At 44.9% G+C, this 23,535-nt stretch overlaps 1 protein-coding gene across 2 annotated transcripts; it reads left to right on the top strand.

Moving 5' to 3' along the window:
• The first annotated feature begins 1,730 nt into the window (after positions 1-1,730).
• ric1 (RIC1 homolog, RAB6A GEF complex partner 1) lies at positions 1,731-22,551 on the top strand. Of its 2 annotated transcripts, XR_013788227.1 has the most exons (27): positions 1,731-2,192; positions 5,376-5,483; positions 9,423-9,502; positions 9,900-10,007; positions 10,129-10,271; positions 10,573-10,709; positions 10,798-10,889; positions 11,140-11,228; positions 11,602-11,746; positions 11,878-11,926; positions 11,998-12,138; positions 12,232-12,429; positions 12,719-12,757; positions 13,939-14,049; positions 14,127-14,216; positions 14,296-14,456; positions 14,686-14,824; positions 14,988-15,104; positions 15,200-15,919; positions 16,591-16,749; positions 16,823-16,959; positions 17,071-17,366; positions 19,669-19,869; positions 19,950-20,127; positions 20,209-20,397; positions 20,480-20,846; positions 20,888-22,550. XR_013788227.1 is itself a non-coding variant. In XM_079486079.1 (26 exons), exons 1-26 carry the CDS (start codon positions 2,052-2,054, stop codon positions 20,763-20,765), a joined length of 4,254 nt encoding a protein of 1,417 aa, XP_079342205.1. In that variant the 5' UTR covers positions 1,731-2,051; the 3' UTR covers positions 20,766-22,551. The 2 variants fall into 2 exon arrangements, 1 of the variants encoding a protein (XP_079342205.1); XM_079486079.1 differs by having other exon boundaries at positions 20,480-22,551.
• The last annotated feature ends 984 nt before the right edge of the window (positions 22,552-23,535 follow it).

Here is a 23,535-nt window from a genome sequence, read left to right as displayed (position 1 = left end):
AATTAGTTGTCAGCGATAATCATCACAATTAAAATAAAAAAACATTTGAAATATATCAGTCTGCGTGTAATGAATTAAAATAATTTACAAGTTTCACTTTTTTGATGGAAATAGTGAAATGCATCAACTTTTTGATGATATTCTAATGATATGACCAGCACCTATGGTTTCCGTAAGCCTGCCATCTAGTGGTAGTTGTTATTTTCTGCACGGTTGCGCATGGATCTGCAGTTGCGTGTGTGTGGATTGTCCAATGCAAAACCGCGTAAAGAAATTCTCAAAATCCAAATGAACCGAACAGGATGTATGAACGCGCGTCACAGGATCCACAAATGCACAACTTCACATTGGTATGCGCAAAATCAATATACATGAACACAAAATAAAACATTGCGATCACAAATCTGCCTCTATTTGTACAAATCGCTTCGTGTTTATTCAAATCTAAATTTCACAGAATCAAATCATAAGGCATTTGTTTGTGAATCGTAAAATACAAATGAAACGTGTATCACGTTCACGGATGACTGTGCGTGCATTTGTTTATCATTTTGAGTCGAAATTCATCCCATATGAGTAAAGGAGAGAATGAACAATGTACTACTCTTTGAGAAGGCAATTCAAGACGCTGCTGGTTTGCTCAACGCAGGGTTCTTAATGAGTGATAGTCCTGCAGTCAATCATCAGTGACTTGAATCTGATACGGGCTTCAACCGGTAGCCGGTGGAGAGAGATGAGAAGGGGCGTCACATGGAAGACGAGGCTGCTATTGTGTTAAAATGGCTGTTGGAGATTCAATTTAGAATATTCTTGATAATATGTGTGTTTGTGCTCCTGAAATATCAACAAATCCATTCATAAGGCTTATATGAGAAGGCAGATGTTATAACTGTGTGTGATCATCTCTCTCTGGTCTACAGTTTGACCTAAACATGATAGCACATGGGATGATAGCACATGTTTGCTCATCTTTCCTTACATTTCTGATATCGTAGATGTCATATAGACCTCTAGAAGATGTCTGTAAGATATGTATGATTTAGAATTGATGTACAACAGATGTTCTCCAGATCTTGTGCTATCTGGGAAAGCGGTGATAGATTTGTTAAGAATGATATATATTTTCTTTAAAGTATTTTTCTGAGTGCAAAAATATTGAAAATGGCGTTAAAAGTACAGTAACTGCTGTCATGGAGCTAGTGACTAGTCCCGGCGGCAGGGGGCGCCGCAGGGCTGCTGATCTCCTCTTAGCGGAACAGACGTCATCACGTCATCATGAAAGCAAAACTCGACAGAGACCGAGAGCGCTGATTTTACGTCAACGTGGACAGAAATATACAACAGTTATTCAAACAGAAAACTATAAATAACACGTTTCTATAAAATTAGAAGTCAAATAATAAAAGAAAGCATTTTACAATGTTAAGATTTGTACAAGTAATAACGTTATATAATATTATTCTACAATAATTTATAGCCTCCAAATCTCAAAAAGCCTTCTGAATAATCTCTAAAAGATGTTATTCTGACTAAATAATGAAGGATAAAAATATCATATAAACAGAATTTGTGATAAAAGAGAAATAAAACCAAACTCATTTCTTCTTTCTGAGAGCTGAACGCGTGTTGAGCCGCAGCGCGCCCCCTACAGGCGGCCCCTCATATGCGCGCGTGCATGTGTCAGCCGCTGCCGGTGTCTGCGCAGCTTTGAGCGGATCGGGGATAAATACAGACTAAAGATGGCGACTGAGCTGGATTCACGGGGCAAATCGGGATCCAAAACATCCCGTCAGAACACGAAGTCCCGCGACCCGGTCACTCACTGAGATCCGCGGAAAACCCGCCACACCGAGCCGAGGTTCGGTTCTGATCGCGCGCGTTACCGACGACGGTTCTATCGACTCGCTTTCGCTTCCAGCAGTAAATAAAGAAGCATCTTGGCTCAGATCATCCGAATCCCCCCGATATGATCCCGGTTTTGGGTTCTGTTTCATGGAGTCTGTCCGTCCCGGTGTCGGCGTGATTTGGTTCGGATCTGGATCCGGATCGTGATGTACTTTCTGAGCGGTTGGCCGCGGAGGCTCCTCTGCCCCCTCCGGAGCGCCGAGCGGCCCTTTCTGATCGAGCCCAGCTCGCAACGCTTCTACCTGTGTGTGCTGTCCGAGACTCAGATCAGCATCTGGTTCAGCAGGGTAAGACCGACACGACACGACACGGCGCTCTGGCGCTTTAAATCCCGCTGAAGATCGCGGCCGCGGATCGGATAACTGAAAGGCTTTGGGTTCGAACATTGATTCATTGCGTTCTGTAGAGTTAACAAAACTCTTCTGTCACGATTCTGATCGCACGATGCGATTTTATTCACGATTTGTTTTCTACAGAATAAGTTGATGCAAATTAAAAATAAACAACTGGCCTTTAATTATATTGTCAAATAACTTAATTGCAGTTTTAAAACAAACAAAAAGAATAATACAAAAGTCTCTTTAATATAAACAAACTAAGACTTTATATGTGCTTTTCATAACTTTAACTTTAAGAAATATCAGCATATCCACATTTACCAAGTTTGCAGAATAAACAGCGGCGTCTTCACAAACTGCCATTCTTCTAACATCACACACATTATAATCTTTAGTGACGAGCGGTGGCTTAGTGGTGAGGTTTGAACCCCTGAAGTATCGGTTATTGAGTGAAAAGCGCTTCTCTCTCTGTCCACTGTTGGGACTTCATCTATAGAGTAAGTGCTGGTCATCACAGGTCTGAGTCTCCGTAGGGTTGATTGATAGTGAGCATCATAAACCTGTCCCAGGATCAGCTGTGCACATATGTCAGCTTTATGATTGACATCTGTCAGATGTGGATGTTGATCTTCGACCGCTAAACGACATCCACAAAGCACAAATTTCCCAGCGAGATAGTTTATCACTTCACAGTGCGCATGTGTGTGTGACATGTGATGCTCGTGTGGAACTTCACACTGAAGCGTCTCTTGCGTGTTCACCAGCACACATCACACGTCTGATGTTCTTAAAGCATCATGTTAGTGTCATGAATCTCAATCCATGTGAAAACATGAAGCTGTTACTTAAGGGATAATGTTCAGACAGCCGGATGTTATGGCAGAAATAATCCCTTCAGTGTGATCAGGACGTGAAGCGGAGGGGCTTGTGGGGTTTATTTCATGATAACAGACGTCTGCTTGTACATCATCCCTCTTATAACACGACTACTGGACACATGAGGGAGAAAAACTGGACATGAAATGTGAATTTGAAATATTTTTACTAAATGCAGACCTTCTGTGAGGAAAAGCCTTTTACTTTCGGTTTTAAGGTAAGAAACGACGTTCAAACGCCACGAACAGGCAATTTGGTTTAATCTTTTGTAAATATAATGTCATATGTTATTAAAAGTTAAATGAAGAGTTTGGTCCCAAAATGAAATTAGACGGATTTTGAAAAATCATGTGTTTTTATTGTGCAGTCCAATTAATTTCAATCAAACTGTAGTTGGTTTGTTTTGATTTAGGCCATAATAACAAAAATAATACAGCTAACTAACACCATCAAACTCAATAAAAACATGATAACAGAATAAAAACATGATTTTATCTCATTTTGGAACCAAACTCTTCATATTTATATTTCATTTGTCAAAAAAACCCATCAAAATGATTTGAAAGTGAAAGTGACCTATTTGTCAGTTATGGTGAACCATACCTGAAATGTGCCCTCTGCATTAAACCCGTCCAGAGAGAAGTGAACACACGTACACCTGGAGCAGTGGGCAGCTATCACTGAAGCGCCCGGGGAGCAGGTGGGGTTCAGGTGCCTTGCTCAAGGGGACCTCAGTCGTTTCCTGCCGGCCCTGAGGATCCAACTGGCAACTTTCTGGTCACGAGTCCAACTCTCTAACCATTAGGCCACGACTGCTGCATCCGGGTTACCGTGTGTTATTAGTTTTAATAGGTTGTTATCTGGGAATAAACTGGCCAATCAGAATCAAGCATTTCAATGAGCCGTGTAATAACGACACCGTATACCAGCATCAAACCATGAACGGACTCCTGTCATGTGCTTGTTTAGAATCACAGTCTGGTAAAATTCTTCCAGGTGATTCTTTCTACTTCCTCTCACACAGGAAATGACCCCCCCCCACTCACACACACTTCCTGTCGTGAAATACCTCTCTGAAGCAACTACAAAACTAACTTTCCGTCTCACACACACACATCAAAGCGTCTGTCTCATGTCTCGACACGTCAAGAGTCATGCGAGCGCAGACATGCACACGCGGCTGTGTGGTTATACATTAAACACATCTCATCTCACAACAGATCCTTGAAAGTGTTGTTCATGGATAAACTAACTAGGCATGGACCGGTATGATATATTGACCGTATTATAACCTTTGGTCAAAATATAACGGTTTCCTGGTATGGCCGTATTGCAATTACATGTCCAGGTAAATAAAAAAGCTTCTTCCCATTGACCACACAATATATTTTATTAATAAGCAACACAAAATATTGGGAACAGTAGTCAACGTGTCCAGTGCTGTATGTCAGGTTAAATCAGCGCTTCCCAAACCCTTGAAAGCACGGCACCATTCTCTTGTCTTTTTTTACATGCATTTTTAAACTTGAACACGCATACACAAATATATAACTACAAATAAATGAAATGCAGATGAGAAACCGCACAGAACCTGATGGATTCCTGCACTTTCCAGCTCGTACCTTTGGAACGGTATTACAGAAAATAAGAGTGGTTTTCTAACCCATCCCTTTATCAAACTTGACATTTCCCTTTCAAAGCGTTTGTGTTCTGAATTAAACATGATGTGATTTAAAACATAACATGAAATGTCACAGATATCTTTGATTCAGCACAGAGAATGCAGGAGAACATCCTCAGATCACCCGATTTTACCATCTGATCTCATCACTGTACCGCGGTACTGATCCTGTACCTTATTCAGATATGCCACACATATACTTATAGATTATGAATTTAGAAATAGATTGTTTCATGTAAATATCACATGTATGTTGTTACAGATGTTATCTGATTCACTGCTGTTGAACACCTGAATCCAGATCATTGACTGTGGGATTCTGTGTTCACAGGCTGTTTGAACTCGTGTTGTGAAACTTTTAGTGGCTGTGTGGAATTTCAAGCCTGTCTGACCATTTGTGACCCCTTTACAACACACACACACACATTTATGACCTCAAATAAATGCACACACGCGTTCATATGTCCACAGCTACTAACTTATCCTCAGATCATGACTCCACAGATGAATGTCTTGAGATGTGTTTTCATTCATTCACACGTCTCTTCTCTCTCTCTCTCTCTCTGTGTGTGTAGCCCAGCGTGCTGATCGTCAGTTATATAGAATCTGGGAAGGCGGCTGCACAGTTCGGCTCTTATCAGCAGGCTGAATGGAAGCCGGACGACTCCATGATCGCCGTATCGGTGAGTGAGATTCGCTTTATCTGCCCGTGTGTAAATATACAGCCGTGATGGTTCAATCTGACCCCAACACAAACATCCCAAAACTACTGAGCTGTCAAGAGAGACGACTCGTCCTACACACACTTCTGATACAAAGACGTCACGCAACACAGACGCAATAAAGAGATCTGACAGAGTGGATTGTGTCAGTTGTTATTGGTTTGAGAACACATCTCTTGTCTGTCTCTTTTGTTTTCCTGTATAATAACTGTTCATCTGGTTTATTGACAGACAGACAGACAGACCGCTCCTCTGTACAGACTCTGAATGAATGTGATTGACAGGCATGAATAGACAAACACAGAGTTGTATCTGTAGATGAGACGCAGGGTCTGGTCGGGTCCGGTCAGCAGTGTCATGTGAGCTCAGAGTTTCCACACGCTGACGTCACAGCGGCGGTGCAGAATAACAGCTTGTGTTTCATTAGAGCAGACGGATGCTCAGTCTGCAGGAAGTATACTATAGTGTTTAGGTACTATAGTGTTTTTGACCCTAACTTCGGTAAACATGAAAGTCTACTATAGTGTTTACTAAAGGTTATCTACTACACGTCCAGGTCTTTAATTTTTGCGGCTTGTCGCAAAGCAACTTCAGTGTCTGTTTGACGGTCAGCAGCTTCTCAAATAGTGAAATGTTCATAAAATAACCTTTAAGAGCAGCTCGTGAGATTAAGTTCACATGTTCGTGTCCTCACACAGTGATATGCAGACAAATCCACAGGGGTCACGCGTGTTGTATGTTCAAGTGTGCTGCTCATTCACTCATATACGCGCAGAACAGGCAGATGACGTAGTTAAATAGGAAGGTTCTGCTTTCGCCATTCCTTCCACTTTTTACCCACATCAAACAAATCACAAGATCTAGATATATGGACTCAATACAGCCAGAAAACTAGTTTACCCTCACAGATCAACTAGCACAAACACGCTTCACGTTACAAGCAGCAGCTCCGTCTAAAGCCGCTTGATGTCCATTCATACACAAGCAAATGCAACAGGCCGGAAACTCAAGCCCGTCCAACCATATTTCACGGCGTAGCAAAGTTCAAGTTCGGTGAATTCTGACCTGCGAAATCGCATCACGTGAGTGTCGTGAGACCAATAGAACACATGATTTTACAAGCCATGAATAATGTCTTTATTAATTCATCTTTATTACCCGTCACTTTGTCTTGAATGTTTCTTCCTCATGTTCTCCTTGTGCTTTCAGCTTGTACAGTTTGTTCTGCGTTTGTTTTTTTTATAGCGGTTTGATCTGCAGTGGGTCACATTCGTGATGCATCATGGGTAATATTGGCAGACAGTTATCGGTGTAGTCGTTTCAGAAATATTCATGAGCGCTGATGTTGGCTGAACTTCAACAAACTTCAGTCATTTCAGAAACGAAACAGAACTGTGTGGGAGAGTGACAGAACCTTCATGAATATTTCCCACAATCCTCTGTGTTCTCTCCTGCAGACGGGCTGTAGCATGTTCGTACTGTGCTGACGTGTTCTTCTGAAATCACAGAGTCATGAGTTTCTGACGCTGTGAAGAGACGACTTGACCTTCAGAGTTAAAGAATCTGTCTTTAATGTGTAGTTTGAAGGTGTTCAGGAAACGTCATTGCAGTGGTTGTTGTTTAACTAATGTTTCAAGGACTAATGTAATGTTTTTATTAAAACTGGAGTAATTTCTTTAATCCTTTTAACTATAGTACACACGGAGAACTGCGTTTCCCCACGTACCGTTATAAAGCTTCCCCTAAACTCTTAACATGTTACAGTGCTCACGAGGGACACGCATTTGAGTCTGTTCACACGCTCACACGTGTGTCTCATGCTGATAAATAAGTGATAGCCATTGAGCTGGCAAACTGATATTATTCTTAGTTTTAGTGAAACATGTTTTCCAGCTGCATTGAGTCCATAAAGCTAGTGAATGCCGAATCCTATTATTGCACATGCCATCTGGCTGTTTAACATGCTACACGCGTGATGCTCAGGAATGCGTCTGCACCGGAGATGAAGTTCATGTGTTCATGTTCTCATACAGAGTTCCTCCGAACATTTTACTGAGTGAAGAAACGGACATAAGTGTCTTCCGACGACCTGCCAAAAGAAAAGTCTGGTTAACTACAGTGTTTTTATGCGGGCAAATCCATTACTATTTAATAGTAAAAAAATGAAGAAACTAAAACTATTTTAGGTAACCTAAATGCATCATGCGTAAGCTGAAGTTTGAAATTATTCTTTCTATTTTAATTAGTTTCTTCTTTATATATTTGTATTATATTGCATTTTGAATGTGATGTATGCAATTCATATGACGTTATCCATCAGGCTGAATGTTGTGATGTGAACTTTTCTCCGGCTCTCCTCTGGAATGTTGAACAGAGACTTCTGTGCACATCATCCATCGCTTAGCAACAGCAATAACAGGAAGCGGCGACATTCCAAAGGTCTTTGTTTAAAGAGACGGAGGGCGACTTTCTGATCCGTGAGCGTGTAAAGACCTTCACACTAGATTCACTTTCACACCTGATCATGTGTGGATGATTTAGATATGGACAGATTCACTGCAGGTCTTATTAAACCCGTAAAGGAAATTTTGTGTTCAGAGGAAAGACGCGAGTTTAGAACAACATGATGCAGAATAAACAATGTTTGTTGAAATGATCGGTTCATATGAACCGATTCATGTTAAAGACTCTTTGCAGTTCTTTATAGAAACCTGCATAGACACTCACTCCAAATAAAACACAAAGCTTTATTTTCTTGTGTTTAAAGGAATGCGTGCCTGCGTCTGCGTGCCTGGCTGTGTGTGTGTGTGCGTGCCTGCGTGTGCGTGCCTGCGTGTGTGCGTGCCTGCGTGTGCGTGCCTGCGTGTGTGTGCGTGCCTGCGTGTGCGTGCCTGCGTGTGCGTGCCTGCGTGTGTGCGTGCCTGCGTGTGCGTGCCTGTGTGTGTGTGCGTGCCTGCGTGTGCGTGCCTGCGTGTGTGCGTGTCTGCGTGTGCGTGCCTGCGTGTGTGTGCGTGCCTGCGTGTGCGTGCCTGCGTGTGTGTTTGTGCGTGCCTGCGTGTGCGTGCCTGCGTGTGTGCGTGCCTGCGTGTGTGTTTGTGCGTGCCTGCGTGTGCGTGTTTGCGTGCCTGCGTGTGCGTGTCTGCGTGTGTGCGTGCCTGCGTGTGTGTGTGTGCGTGCCTGCGTGTGTGTGTGTGTGTGTGCGTGCCTGCGTGTGCGTGCCTGCGTGTGTGTGTGTGTGTGTGCGTGCCTGCGTGTGCGTGCCTGCGTGTGTGTGTGTGTGTGTGCGTGCCTGCGTGTGCGTGTCTGCGTGTGTGCGTGCCTGCGTGTGTGTGTGTGCGTGCCTGCGTGTGCGTGTCTGCGTGTGTGCGTGCCTGCGTGTGTGTGTGTGCGTGCCTGCGTGTGTGTGTGCGTGCCTGCGTGTGCGTGCCTGCGTGTGCGTGCCTGCGTGTGTGTGTGTGCGTGTGCGTGCCTGCGTGTGCGTGTGGCAGTTGACGTCATTTCTTCAGCTGTGGAAAACCTCACTTGTTCCTCCGTCTCTACAGGAAGTTCAAATATCTCCCTGTTTCTATTTTTCTTTCTCTGCTTCTGTCTGGAGATATTTTTATACTTTCATATTGAAGTTATGCATCTTTATTAGGGATGCACGATAAATTATTGGCCATATCTGTATCGGCAGGTTAATGCTGATTTTTTATATTATCGGTATCAGATAATACAATTATAGCCGATGAATCATAAATCATTTCCTTCAATGTTTTACTGACGTATTCGAGTCACGTGGGTTTTACTGTGTTGTGTCTTTTGTGAAGGTTTGTGTTGATTAATGTCTGTCCATCAAAAAAGTGTGTAATGACATCATCAGTAACCTGTCTCTCTCTCTCTCTCTCTGTCTATCTCCAGGCTGCGAATGGATACGTTTTGTTATTCGACATTGTTGGAGTTTTAGATGAGAAGTGTCTGTATGAGCCCGTCTATCCAAAGTGAGTGACCTTTGACCCTGTTACGTTTAGCAGCAGCATCATCATGCACGCACACGCACAATCCTCAGCTTGAAGTCTGCGCATGTGTCTGTCTGGTGTGAATGCTTTCAGATTCTAATTTACAAAAGAGATGATCTGGGTTTTGCTCTTTGCTTATTTACTAACAATAATAAATGCGACAGAACATGATCAGGAAAACACACGCACAGAGCATGTTAGAAGGGCTTTTGTTGTTTAAAGCTCTGTCAGGAGCGCGTCTGTGTCGTGTTCAGACATGTTTGACCTACATTCCTTCCCTCGTTCTCTCCGTTTAGTGTATTTTATTCTTGTTCACCTCTCGATTACGGTTGCATGAACATGATCAACACGTGTGTGTGTGTGTGTGTGTGTGTGTCAGGGGCAGCGCTCGTGTTAAGGTGACCCCGGGTTATAAAGAGGAACAGTGTGCTCCAGCTCTGACCCTGGAGATGAAGAGACCTGTGGATCTGGAGGCTCCAATCAGCTGGTACCTGCATCCCCTCCTCAATCCCACAATGCACTGCTCCTTCACTATCAGCAGAGTCATTCTCAATACACACACGCTTCTGACCTCAAGTGTTTCATGACGTGTGTGTGTGTGTGTTCAGTCTGCAGTCGCTGCAGGAGGATCTGTTAGTGGCCACAGCAGACGGATATCTTCACATGCTGCACTGGGACAGTGTTTCCAACGGCCGTCGAACAGTCAACCTGTGTACTGTACCCTTCTCTCTCGACCTGCAGTCCTCCAGAGGTCAGACACACACACGTCACGAGTTCTGCTGTTATTTGTTGTTTTGTGTTTCTCATGGCCTTCAAATATTCTGATCTCAAAGCATCAGCTCCGTTTTGTACACAAATCAAACTTGTATTTATGTGTTCGTTTGCAAAAGCATTGTTTGAATTGAATATATTTATTAACATAGTAGTGTGTTCAAATTGTGAAGCCATCAGCGTGTGTAAGCAGCTTGTGTGGTGAGGTCACCATAGACTATCTGACCCCTGACATCATTGAGTCTGATCTCACGCGACCTGTGACCTGGTGTGTGTGTTAGGAGGGCCGTGTCTGGATCTGGACGGCGTTCATATTCGTGATATGGAATATTGTGTTACGCTGGATGGATTTGCTGTTGTGTTTGATGACGGGAGGATTGGATTCATCACACCCACAGCCAACAGATTCTCTACAGATGTAAGAGACACAACCCCAGCCGCACACTGTACAACAATACACACTTCTTAGTCATCCACACTATTCAGAACTCTGTGTGTTTGTGCAGCAGTTGCAGGGTGTTTGGGCTGCAGACGTCTCTGATGGAACCTGTGTCGCTGTCAACAATAAATACAGACTCATGGCCTTCGGCTGTGCCAGGTGTGTGTGGGTTTATTTGTTGTGTGTGTGTGTGCAGTATATACACACGTGTTTGTACAGTATGTGTGTAGCTGTCACAAAACTGCCACCGTTTATTTGCATGTGAATCATTTCATCTCTGTGTGTTTGTCAAAGAAACACATTATTTTCATCAGGGTTTTTTCCGGCATGACAAACCTGGAGTCATGGGAATTTTAACATGTGCGCGTGTGTGTGTGTGTGTTTGTGTGTGTGTGTGTGTGTTTTGCAGTGGATCTGTGCTGGTGTACATGATTGACAGCTCAACAGGATCAATGCAGCTCTCTCATAAACTGGAGTTAAGCCCTAAACATTATCCAGGTGAGACACTTTACAGTGTTTAATGTGAAACCATCAGTCCAACACACACACACACACACACACACGACAGTTCTGAGGTCAGCTGATTGTAGTGCAGTGACGTCCCCTGCAGGCCGCTGCGGGTATCACACATCTTATCATCACTTTGGAAAATGTCCTATTTGTTATTTATCTAGTGAGCAATCTTACCAATATCATTCAAACACATGAAATATTGTGATTGTAATAACTGAAGAGAATCTTCCAGGAGATGATGAGCGTTCTGTGGGTCTCATGTCACCTCAGCATCAATGATCAGTGCCGAACATTGTTTTATCCCCATTGACCAAAACCTCCTGTCCTTTAACATCTCTTCTCTCTCTCTTGTTCTCAGATATCTGGAATAAAACCGGTCCTGTAAAGATGATCCGCTGGACTCCGGACTGCAGTGTTGCCATGGTGACGTGGGACTGTGGTGGTCTGTCTCTCTGGAGTGTGTTCGGGGCTCATCTTATCTGTACACTCGGAGAAGACTTTGCGTGAGTCTCACACACACACACTCATGATATCTGTCAGTCTGATGATTATGAGTCTGATCACACATGAATATCACACAGATTTTGTGAGTCCAGTGGATTTTTGACTGTGTTGTGTTGTGTGTGTGCTGCAGTTATCGCACAGACGGTACGAAGAAAGACCCTCTGAAGATCTGCTCCATGGTGAGTCCAGACCTGATCACTGTAACCGTGTGTGTGTTTGTGTAGTTCCTCATGAGTGTGTGTGTCATCAGAGCTGGGGTGTGGAGGGTTATCACCTGTGGGTCATCAGCAGCAGCGAGGCGACCGGCGGTCCGGATGGAGAAGAGCCCCAGCAGGCCGGAATTCTGCAGTTTCAGTTCATTAAGAGCGCGCTGACGGTCAACCCCTGCACCGTGAGAGAGAGAGAGAATATACTTCAGCCACATCTTCATACAGGAGCACACACACATCATCTCTCTCTCTCTCTCTCTCTCTCTCTCTGTCAGAGTAATCAGGAGCAGGTTCTTCTTCACGGTGAGGATCGCTTGTATCTGACGTGTGGAGACCCGACTCAAGCTCACAGCGGTTCTGATAAAACCTCTCAGCGGGACAATGGGAGTCCTCTTCATCGCCCGGCCGCGCCCGCCTGTCTCTCTCAGGGTCTCAGTACACTACTGGGACACAAACACTGGCAGGTGGTTCAGGTACATCACTTCATTTCCTCACATGTCAGGTGCGTGTGGTTATTTCACTTCATCTTTAAATGGATCAATTTAAATGGACGTGATCAGCATGATACACAAACATGTGATGACACAAAACAAAATGCTCGGCGAAGGCTAAAATGTTGTTTTATTGTTTTCCTTCACATAACATCATACACTCATTATTAAAGTGAGATGTCTTGAATTTTGACGTTATGATGTCACACCATCATATCTCAGTTTCATGTTCTTTATTTTGACGATATTGATTTTCTCTGTTTGTCTCCAGATTCACAGCACATATTTGGAGTCGAACTGGCCCATCCGGGTGAGAATCTCTGTTCATCATTCTACACTTCTGTGTACACACAGGCCTGTCGTGTAATGAAATGCATGAGACTTAGTCAACATTTGAGGAACTCTATTTAGTTACGGTTTCCTTTTAAAGTGTGGTCATGAAATTACAGTTACATCTGAAAAGTATTTTAAATTCCCAAAGTGATAACTTGAAATTGTAATGTCATTTGTTTCATTTAACCCTTCTATGAACTGTAATGGGCAATTCATGTAAACGGTATCCGGTGATTCTCTGACAATCTGTAAAAGCGTCCGAAACTACAGTTCTGCTTATAGGTTTCACGTCCCTTGCAGAATATACTAAATTTGAATAATTTTAACAAAATAAGAGGGATCTGGTATCATAGAAATCGCATATTGATTTTATTTAGTACTGTTCAGAATAAGCCATTTCACGCCAGAGAGGTTAACACATACTCCACAACACAAACTGAGCAAGTTTATACAAACCCTTGAATCTTTAATGGTTACCTGAATGATCAACCGCTGTTCTCATGTGTTAAGAGTCTCTTGTTTGGGTAATTATAATCTCACAATTTTGACTTTTTCTCACAATTGCAAGTTTGTAACTCACAAATCTCATTTCTGTTCATTGAATTGTGAGAGATATACACTGACCTTTTTCTCTTTATATGAAGTCAGAATTGCATGAAATGAACTCGCTAGGAAAATGTCAAAATTGTATGATCTGGAGTTTTTAATGCAATTGTGATTCTAATTAATTAGTTTAATTAGTGATGGGGCATTCAGAGAAGGGGTGACGATGTTTAAACAGGAAAGATAAGCTGTAAAGATTTAGTTTTGTCTTTAGATCATATTTCTTTCATATATTACGGCCCTTCACATATAACCACATGTTTTCCAGAAGATGAAATTTTGTCCTTTTTCTTTTTTCCTAAGAGTTTCTGCTTCTTTGATTTAAGATTTGTTTTGGAAAACTGATGTTTTTTAAAATAATATAATTAAATATTTTTTTTAATTATCCAAAGTATTTAGATTAACAGACAGAACTCGTGTCATCTAACGAAATAAAATACATGTAACATGTGATCTATATTGAAATACATTTGAAAAGTAACCTTCCCAGTCCTGTACAGTACACACGGCTCATATGGGCATTCATAAGCTATCTGATGTGTGTGTGTGTGTTAGTTTGCAGCTATAGACTGGTCCGGTCAGTGTGTGACTGTAGCTGGTCGACGTGGATTTGCACATTATTCCTTATACAGCAGGAAATGGAAACTCTTTGGGAATGTTACGCAGGTAAAGACGTGAAGTTGATCTTGTCTACTGTTTCTTGTCACATGGGTTATGAAAGAGCACTTTGTCTCTGTCTTCAGGAGCAGAATATGATGGTCACCGGAGGTCTCGCGTGGTGGAAAGACTTCATTGTTGTTGCGTGTTACAATTACATAGATCAGCAGGAAGAGGCAAGAAAGATTGATGTTTATTGGTTGATTTAAAAGCGTAGACGGATCCGTTTGGATTCATGTTTTTTTTGGTCTTCAGCTGCGGTTGTACTCGAGGTCATCAAACCTGGACAATGCGTTCGCCAGCGTCACTAAACTTCACGCTGATACGCTGCTGCTCAATGTGTTTCGTAACGTGGTGATTCTGTTCCGGGCCGATTGTTCCATCTGTCTCTACAGCATTGAGAGGAAACAAGACAGGTGACGCACACCTCCACCCACATTTACATTTAGCTGACGCTTTTATCCAACAAGCAATGTGTCATACAGGAGCAATAATACAAAGTTACTAGTTTCAACAAACACTAGATGAAGCCAGAGTGTGTCGCATGACACTTTCATCATCACTTCCTGTTTTCAAGTGCAGTGTGGGTCAGAGTTTATACTGTAAAGAATCTTCAGATTGATGTGTGTGTGTGTGTGTCGTCAGTGTGAACCCGTCAGCGAGTGTGGAGCTGTTGCAGGAGGTCTCAATGTCTCGGTATATCCCTCATCCTGGACTGGTGGTGTCTGTGACTCTGACGTCTGTACGGACTGAGACGGGCATCACACTCAAAGCCCCGCAGCAGGTACACACACGCACACAAACACGTATAAACACAAACACATAGAAACATATGCGCACACGCACACAAACACACTCACATAAACACAAACACACACGGCCACACAAACATGCGCACGCACGCACACACAAGTGTGAGGTTGATTGACAGATTGTGTCCGTCTCAGGTGTGTTCGTCTGAGAGTATTTTATTGAATCTGGCGGGTCAGTTGATCATGCTTCAGAGAGATCGATCCGGACCGCAGGTGCGAGATAAAGATGCTCCAGCCAATCAGGCTAAACTGGTACGTCTCACACCCTCGAGTGTTTATTCTTCATCTCTCATGATCTGTGTCTGTGTTTCACGAGCGCGTGCTCGCGGGTGTGTGTGTGTCGACAGCCTCCCTTCTGTCCGCCCGTGGTTCTGGCTCAGTGTGTGGAGAACGTCTGGACCACCTGTCGCAACAACCGCAAGAAGCGTCACCTGACGGAGGCTCTGTGGCTGTCGTGCGGCGAGGCGGGGATGAAGGTGTGGCTTCCCCTCTTCCCCCGGGATCACCGTAAACCTCATTCCTTTCTGTCCCGCAGGATCATGCTGCCCTTCCACATCAACATCTACCCGCTCACTGTTCTGTTTGAGGACGCTCTCATCCTGGGCGCCTCTAATGAAACCGTTCTCTTCGACGGCGCTCACGGCTCCTCCGAGCCTCTGGAGTCTCTCTTCCCGTTCTGCACGGTGGAGCGCACGTCTCAGATCTACCTCCATCACATCCTGCGCCAGCTGCTGGTGAGGAATCTGGGCGAGCAGGCGCTGATGTTGGCACGGTCCTGCGCGTCGCTGCCGTACTTCCCTCACGTCCTGGAGCTCATGGTCCACGTGGTTCTGGAGGAAGAGGCCACGTCCCGAGAGCCCATCCCCGACCCGCTGCTGCCCACCGTGGCCAAGTTTGTGACGGAGTTCCCGCTCTTCCTGCAGACCATAGTCCACTGCGCCAGGAAGACGGAGTACGCCCTGTGGAACTATCTGTTCGCCGCTGTGGGGAACCCTAAAGATCTGTTTGAGGAGTGTCTGATGGTACAGGACCTGGACACGGCCGCCTCCTATCTCATTATCCTTCAGGTAAACATCTTTCCATCATCGATCATTCGCACTGCTTGTGTCCACTGGATAAAAACATATTTACTTTACTGGAAAAAGAAGAATTCAATTAAAGATCTCAGCTTTATCATCAATGTCATGGACAGTGTTGGGTGTGTAACTAGTTTCTAAATCATTAGTTCCCCTTGAAAGACTAAAGTAAGGGATTACTCTTATACTCCTGTAGTTTAATGACAGTTACTTCTGATATAATTCAACTAAACACTGTGTGTAATACATGTGGAATTGACATCAAAACTCAAAGTCTAACTTTGAAACCTGTGCTTTAATGTATAATTCTAACATTTGTAATAAACTTTGGTCAGTTTATAATATGACTCAATGTAATTGAAAGAACCGTTTCACGTCTATCGTTGAATCACTTTACTGATGGAGGTTGATATAGAAAGTAATGAGTCATGAAATACTTCTGTAGAGAGTCACTTGTACAGTAATCTAGTTACACTACTGAATATGTCATTAGTAACCAGTAATGAATGACTCTTACAGAGTAACTAACCCAACACTGCTCATGGATGAAAAATGAAAATTCTCATCTGAGCCAATTTCAGGGGCTGTAAAATGCCTTGAAGACGACGTCAGCATTATTATTTAATATTGGTGATCTGTGTCTGATCATGTGTGTGGTTCAGAATATGGAGGTTCCAGCCGTGAGCCGTCAACACGCCACTCTTCTCTTCAACACGGCCCTTGAACAGGGTAAATGGGATCTCTGTCGTCACATGATCCGATTCCTCAAAGCCATTGGTTCAGGGGAGAGCGAGACTCCGCCCAGCACGCCAACCACACAGGTGAGAGAGGTGTGATGATGGTGTAGTGAGCCGTGATGACGTGATGATGTCACGTGTTTGTGTGTGTGTACAGGAGCCGAGCTCCACCGGCGGCTTCGAGTTTTTCCGGAATCGCAGTATCAGTTTATCTCAGTCTGCCGACGGCGTCACAGGAGGAAAGTTTAACCTTCAGAAGACCTTCAGCATGCCATCAGGACCCTCCTGTAAAGGGTAACACACACACACACTAAACATCATGATGATTCTTCCAGACGGTGAAACTAATGAAACATCTGAATGAGACGGTGTTGTTACAGTGCACGTGTGTGTGTGTGTTTGTAGTGGAGACAGGTGGTGTAAAGACGGCGACTCAGCAGAGAATCTCTATATTGATGTGATGTTATGGAGACACGCTCGGCGTCTGCTGGAGCAGGTGCGTCTCAGAGATCTGGGCTGTTTCTCGGCTCAGCTGGGCTTCGAGCTGATTGGCTGGTTGTGTCGGGAGCGGACACGGGTGGCACGCATCGACGATTTCCTCACAGCCCTCAAGTGTCTGCACAAGGACTTCCTGTGGCCATTTCCTGTTATCCCAGCATGCAGCATTAGCTCGCCTCTGAAGAACGGACGCTGTCGTCCAGGTGTGTATGTGCGCATTCATGTGTGTGTGTTTGATCAGGTGTTTGTGTGTGTGTGTGTGTGTGTGTGTGCGCGCGTGCGCGTGTGTTCAGGCATGTGTGTGTGTGTGTGCGCGTGTGCATGTGTTCAGGCATGTGTGTGTGTGTGTGTGTGCACGTGTGCATGTGTTCAGGCATGTGTGTGTGCACGTGTGCATGTGTTCAGGCATGTGTGTGTGTGCGCGTGTGCATGTGTTCAGGCATGTGTGTGTGTGTGTGTGTGTGCGCGTGTGTTCAGGCATGTGTGTGTGTGTGCGCGTGTGCGTGTGTTCAGGCATGTGTGTGTGTGCGCGTGTGCATGTGTTCAGGCATGTGTGTGTGTGTGTGTGTGTGCGCGTGTGTTCAGGCATGTGTGTGTGTGTGCGCGTGTGCGTGTGTTCAGGCGCGTGTGTGCGCGTGTGTGTGTGCGCGTGTGTTCAGGCATGTGTGTGCGTGTGCGTGTGTGTTCAGGCATGTGCGTGTGTGTGCGCGCGTGTGTGTGTGCGCGTGCGCGTGTGTTCAGGCATGTGTGTGTGCGTGCGTGGGTGCGTGCGTGTGTTCAGGCATGTGTGTGTGTGTGTGTGTGTGTGTGCGTGTGCGCGTGTGTTCAGACATGTGTGTGCGCGTGTGTTCAGGCGCGTGTGTGTGTGTGCGCGTGTGTGTGTGCGCGTGTGTTCAGGCATGTGTGTGTGTGTGCGTGTGTGTTCAGGCATGTGCGTGTGTGTGCGCGTGCGTGTGTGTGTGTGCGCGTGCGCGTGTGTTCAGGCATGTGTGTGTGCGTGCGTGGGTGCGTGCGTGTGTTCAGGCATGTGTGTGTGTGTGTGCGTGTGTGCGCGTGTGTTCAGGCATGTGTGTGCGCGTGTGTTCAGGCGCGTGTGTGTGTGTGTGCGCGTGTGTTCAGGCATGTGTGTGTGTGTGCGTGTGTGTTCAGGCATGTGCGTGTGTGTGCGCGTGCGCGTGTGTTCAGGCATGTGTGCGTGCGTGTGTGTTCAGGCATGTGCGTGTGTGTGCGCGTGTGTGTGTGCGCGTGTGCATGTGTTCAGGCATGTGTGTGTGTGTGTGTGTGTGTGTGTGCGCGTGTGTTCAGGCATGTGTGTGTGTGTGCGCGTGTGCGTGTGTTCAGGCGCGTGTGTGTGTGTGCGCGTGTGTGTGTGCGCGTGTGTGTGTGCGCGTGTGTTCAGGCATGTGTGTGTGTGTGCGTGTGTGTTCAGGCATGTGCGTGTGTGTGCGCGTGTGTGTGCGCGTGCGCGTGTGTTCAGGCATGTGTGTGTGTGTGTGTGTGTGTGCGTGCGTGCGTGGGTGCGTGTGTTCAGGCATGTGTGTGTGTGTGTGTGTGTGTGCGTGCGTGGGTGTGTGCGTGCGTGTGTTCAGGCATATGTGTGTGTGTGTGCGCGTGTGTTCAGGCATGTGCGTGTGTGCGTGCGTGTGTGCGCGTGTGTTCAGGCATGTGTGTGTGTGCGCGCGTGTGTGTGTGCGCGTGCGCGTGTGTTCAGGCGTGTGTGTGTGTGTGTGCGCGCGTGCATGCGTGCGTGTGTTCAGGCATATGTGTGTGTGTGTGAGTGGGTGCATGCGCGTGTGTTCAGGCGTGTGTGTGTGTGTGTGTGTGCGCGCGTGCATGCGTGCGTGTGTTCAGGCATGTGTGTGTGTGTGTGTGTGCGCGTGCGCGTGTGTTCAGGCGTGTGTGTGTGTGTGTGTGTGTGTGTGTGCGCGCGTGCGTGTGTTCAGGCATGTGTGTGTGTGTGCGTGGGTGCGTGCGCGTGTGTTCAGGCATGTGTGTGTGTGTGTGTGTGTGCGTGGGTGCGTGCGTGTGTTCAGGCGTGTGTGTGTGTGTGTGCGTGCGTGGGTGCGTGCGTGTGTGTGTTCAGGCGTGTGTGTGTGTGTGTGTGTGCGCGCGTGCATGCGTGCGTGTGTTCAGGCATGTGTGTGTGTGTGCGCGTGCGCGTGTGTTCAGGCGTGTGTGTGTGTGTGCGCGCGTGCATGCGTGCGTGTGTTCAGGCATGTGTGTGTGTGTGCGTGGGTGCGTGCGCGTGTGTTCAGGCATGTGTGTGTGTGTGTGTGTGCGTGGGTGCGTGCGTGTGTTCAGGCATGTGTGTGTGTGTGTGTGTGTGTGTGCGCGCGTGCGTGTGTGTGTGTGTTCAGGCATGTGTGTGTGTGTGTGTGTGTGTGTGCGCGTGCGCGTGTGTTCAGGCATGTGTGTGTGTGTGTGTGTGCGCGTGTGCGTGTGTGTTCAGGCATGTGTGTGTGTTTCAACATTAATTTGTCTGACCTGCTGTTTATCTCATCGTAGTGTTGAGTTCACGTTTGCTGAAGTCACAGTCAGCTGACAGTTTGTTGAACAGTGACATGGACACCACGCCCCCTCAGGTCACCACAGCCAATCACAGCTGGCTGGATGGTCTTGGGGCGGTCACAAAGGAACTGGACTCCGCCTCCTCTCACGGAGCACCACAGACACAGGAGGCGTTTCTATCTCCTCTCATCAATAAAGGTGAGCTTGTGGAATCATCTGTCTCTCTCTCTCTGTACCCATCTGTCTGTCTGATCCGCGTCTCTCTCTCTCGGTGTCAGGAGAGGAGTGCAGCATCGGATCGGCCACAGATCTGACTGAAACCAGTTCCATGGTGGATGGTGATTGGACGATGGTTGATGAGAATTTCTCCACCCTCAGTCTCAGCCAATCAGAGCTGGAGCACATCTCGATGGAGCTGGCCAATAAAGGTCCTCACAAGTCTCAGGTGCAGCTGAGGTACGTCATGAAACACTATGGAGTGTGCAGTATATCGAGTGAGCGTGTGCTGTCAGGCTGAAGTGTGTGTGTGTGTTTCAGGTATCTACTGCATGTGTTCATGGAGGCGGGCTGTTTGGAGTGGTGCGTGGTGATTGGTCTGATCTTACGTGAGGTCAGCGTCATTAAGCAGGTGATGGGCTTTCTGGACTGTCCAGAGGTTCCACAGGAAACGGTGCAGAGCATCCGAGCGGGTCTGATGGCTGTCGACCAATGGGCTTCATCTGATTGGTCGGTATCGTCACGTCTAACAGCTAAATTGAATCAGTGTGATCATGTTTAATGATCATGTCTCTCTCTCTCTCTCTCTCAGTCTGGGCTACAAGCCGTTCTTAAACCTCATTCGTCCTCAGCTGGTGAAGTTGATGGAGGTTCCTGTGGAGCAGGTGCAGCCGGAAGCGTTCCAGCCCACCGGAGCGTCTAAACTGTCCGATCCGCCACTGCTGCCCCGAGCTGAAGACCCCCGCTGCCCACCCGCGTCCTCTCTTCCTCTGGAGGGATCACCTGGAGCGAACGCTCGACCTCTGGAGGACACGCCTGAGGAGCCTGAGGAGGAGGAGACGCTGGAGGAGGGCACGTATGACTGCACATTATCATGACCCTCGGCATGATGGGAAATCACCCAGAGGTGAACTGATCTGAGAACAGCTGTGTGTGTGTTTGTGAGGACAGCTGATGCTGTTAGAGAGAAATGATGAATCTGATCTCAGACGCAGACCAGCCTGTGTGTGTGTGTGTGTGTGTGTGTGTTTCATCCAGACTGCAGTGTTGTGTTTTGTTCATTCTGTGGTCACAATGCATCAGTGTTTCTTTTCTTCACCTCTACACGAGAGTAACACACACACACACCTGAACCTCAGAACTCAGAATCATCATCTGCACACAACAGCTTTGCACCAAACCCACACCTGCGCTTTATGTCGTGTGTTCACAGCTGAACGGAGAGATTAATTTATTGTCATGTTAAGTTTTATTCTTTTCTGTTGGACTCTTTCTTTAGGTGTTGTTCTTGAATTACGGCTTCAAGTTTTAATGTAAATTGTGGAATATCAGCCGTCGTCATAACCTGATGTTTTATTCTGAGACGGGACACAAAACAAACACGATGAGGTGTAATCCGTGTACTCATCTCATGTGTTTTTGCCAGATGTTTTTATGAACGAGTTTCATACGACGTGTGAACGGAATCCAATCTGAATCCGGTTTATTCTCTTCCAGCTCCATCAGTTTGATTTTTTTGAGTCTCTTTCAACTGACAGACAGTTTTTTTAAGTTTGGGAATTTTAAGTGAAGCTTGGGTGCGAGTACTCCGTCATATTTCAATTAAAAGTGATGTCATATGAATACTAGTGTGGTGGTTTTCACAGGTGGAGCTCAATCTTACGTCTAATCTGAGTGACATCTGTGAACATCCACTGACACAAACACAGAAAGATACTAAATAAACCACTTTCAGGCAGTAAGGACACATTTATTTTGTTGTTCACTGGTGTATTTCTCTGATGATCAGCTGGATGCTGTTTTGGGTTTTGTTCTTAAGATGTGAAGATGTTCACGAGAGGAGATGTGAGATGTGATCACGGTCAGTATTATCATTCAGTGTTTCTCATATCAGCAGATCTTCTTCATGAGCGTCACACGGACCAAATCATGTAACGCACACACATGTATGTATGTATGTATTATAGACTCGGGAGGATGATGATGATGATGATGATTGGTCTTCAGTCGTCTCGGAATGTTTAGCAGCAGCTTTAATGAAATTTTTATGAAAATTTCCCCTGAAATAATTCACACAAACCAGCTGAGATCAAGAAACATCTTCATTGGTTTGGTTTCTTTGAAAACCACCAGACCAGACCAGACCAGATCTTTCCTTCTGTTTCAGTATTTTATTTTAGAGACATTGAGATCAAAGTTTGTGTTTCTCTGCTGCTCATATGAGGAACACAAAGCACATGCAGGGTTCATACAAACCAAAGACCTGCACAACACAACAGACCCTCAGTGTGTGTGTGTGTGTGTGTGTGTGTGTGTGTGTGTAAGCCTGGATGCAGCATGGTACAATATCTCATATAATTCCTCTCGTCTCATTTATTTGCTTCAGACGTCGTCACAATAAAGCCGTGACATTATTCTTTAGTTTGATATTAAGTGTGTTTTATACTATATACAGTATATCCTCAATTTTCTTCTTAGGTCAAATGTTTGGTTGAAGTGACTGTGATGTTGAATCTTTCTTCATCTGTCCAGTTTTAAATCTCCTGGCTCTGGAGTTTCTTCTCAACGCCGTGTACAGAGAGTTTGCTGTACTATATACCCTTTCTACTCATTTTCTATATTTTCCTGTACATAAAAGAACAATAAATTATTTTTTAAACATCATTTCTGCTCTTTGTTTCCAGTTTGATTATAATAACATGCACAATTCAGTTTTATTTGATTTGTTCAACACAACATATCTCTTACCAGAGTTATGAAGACGCACATCAGAAATGTAGTAAGTTGTTTCAAAACTGTTTCTTATAATAAAATACTTCACTTTGCACTATGAACATTAAGGTAATGATTGAAATACTGTAGTACAGCCTACATGAGCACTGTAAGTAAAGAAGGTCACGCAAACTCATATATTTGTGTAAACGCAACAAAGATTCTCTCGTTATTTTGACTTAAAATGTATGCACACCATTTTTGCATCATGGTTTTTAAGTCAATTCAACTTCAGCAGATTTTAAGTAAAAAAAATTGACAGTAATGAGAAACTGAAATCATCAAAGGTGACGGTCATTCACATGGGGCAGAAGTTTAAAACATCATTTGTTGACCGAAATGTTTTAAGCTGTAAATATTTTATTTATTGTTTTTAGATCATAAGTCAAATTGAGAGGTTGCTGTAAAAAATAATTCCACAGGTTTTTACTGCGCTCCAAAATCTTTAGAATGAAAATGTACAAAAACAAATGTTTTTCTCTTTTTCATTGAAGCATTTTTCATCCGTAATCTTAGTAATAAAAACCCATATAAGTGTAAAATGAATCTAGATGAGACACATGGGCTCAAGATCACAGTTTGTCTTTCGTACAATCTCCTTAATGAAATAAACCTTTTTTCTGAGAAAATGGGCTAAACAATTATAATAAACTATATTACCGCTTAAAGCATTTATAGAACCTTTCACTAAAATGAAGTGAAATTAAAAAGGACCTTCCTTAATATAAACCTTTTCTAAGTCATTCGTATTCAGATGTTAATAGTTTTCACTATGAAAAATCATAAGGAAGGAACTTTCAAACACTACTGATGTTTAGCTGACTGCTCGCACAGTTTTCATTCATTTATATTTCTCTACACACTTCAGTATAAAAG

This window comes from Barbatula barbatula (assembly GCF_947034865.1).
Source record: "Barbatula barbatula genome assembly, chromosome: 22".
Lineage (NCBI taxonomy): Eukaryota > Metazoa > Chordata > Actinopteri > Cypriniformes > Nemacheilidae > Barbatula > Barbatula barbatula.
The sequence above is the reverse complement of the archived record's forward strand: the minus strand, read 5'-3'. Positions and strand labels throughout refer to the sequence as shown.

Coding starts and splice junctions, on each gene's coding strand:
- ric1 (XM_079486079.1), top strand. CDS start 2,052: ATGTACTTTCTGAGCGGTTGGCCGCGGAGGCTCCTCTGCCCCCTCCGG. Junction 5,484..9,422: donor ACTCCATGATCGCCGTATCG/GTGAGTGAGATT, acceptor GTCTATCTCCAG/GCTGCGAATGGATACGTTTT. Junction 10,008..10,128: donor CTGGAGGCTCCAATCAGCTG/GTACCTGCATCC, acceptor GTGTGTGTTCAG/TCTGCAGTCGCTGCAGGAGG.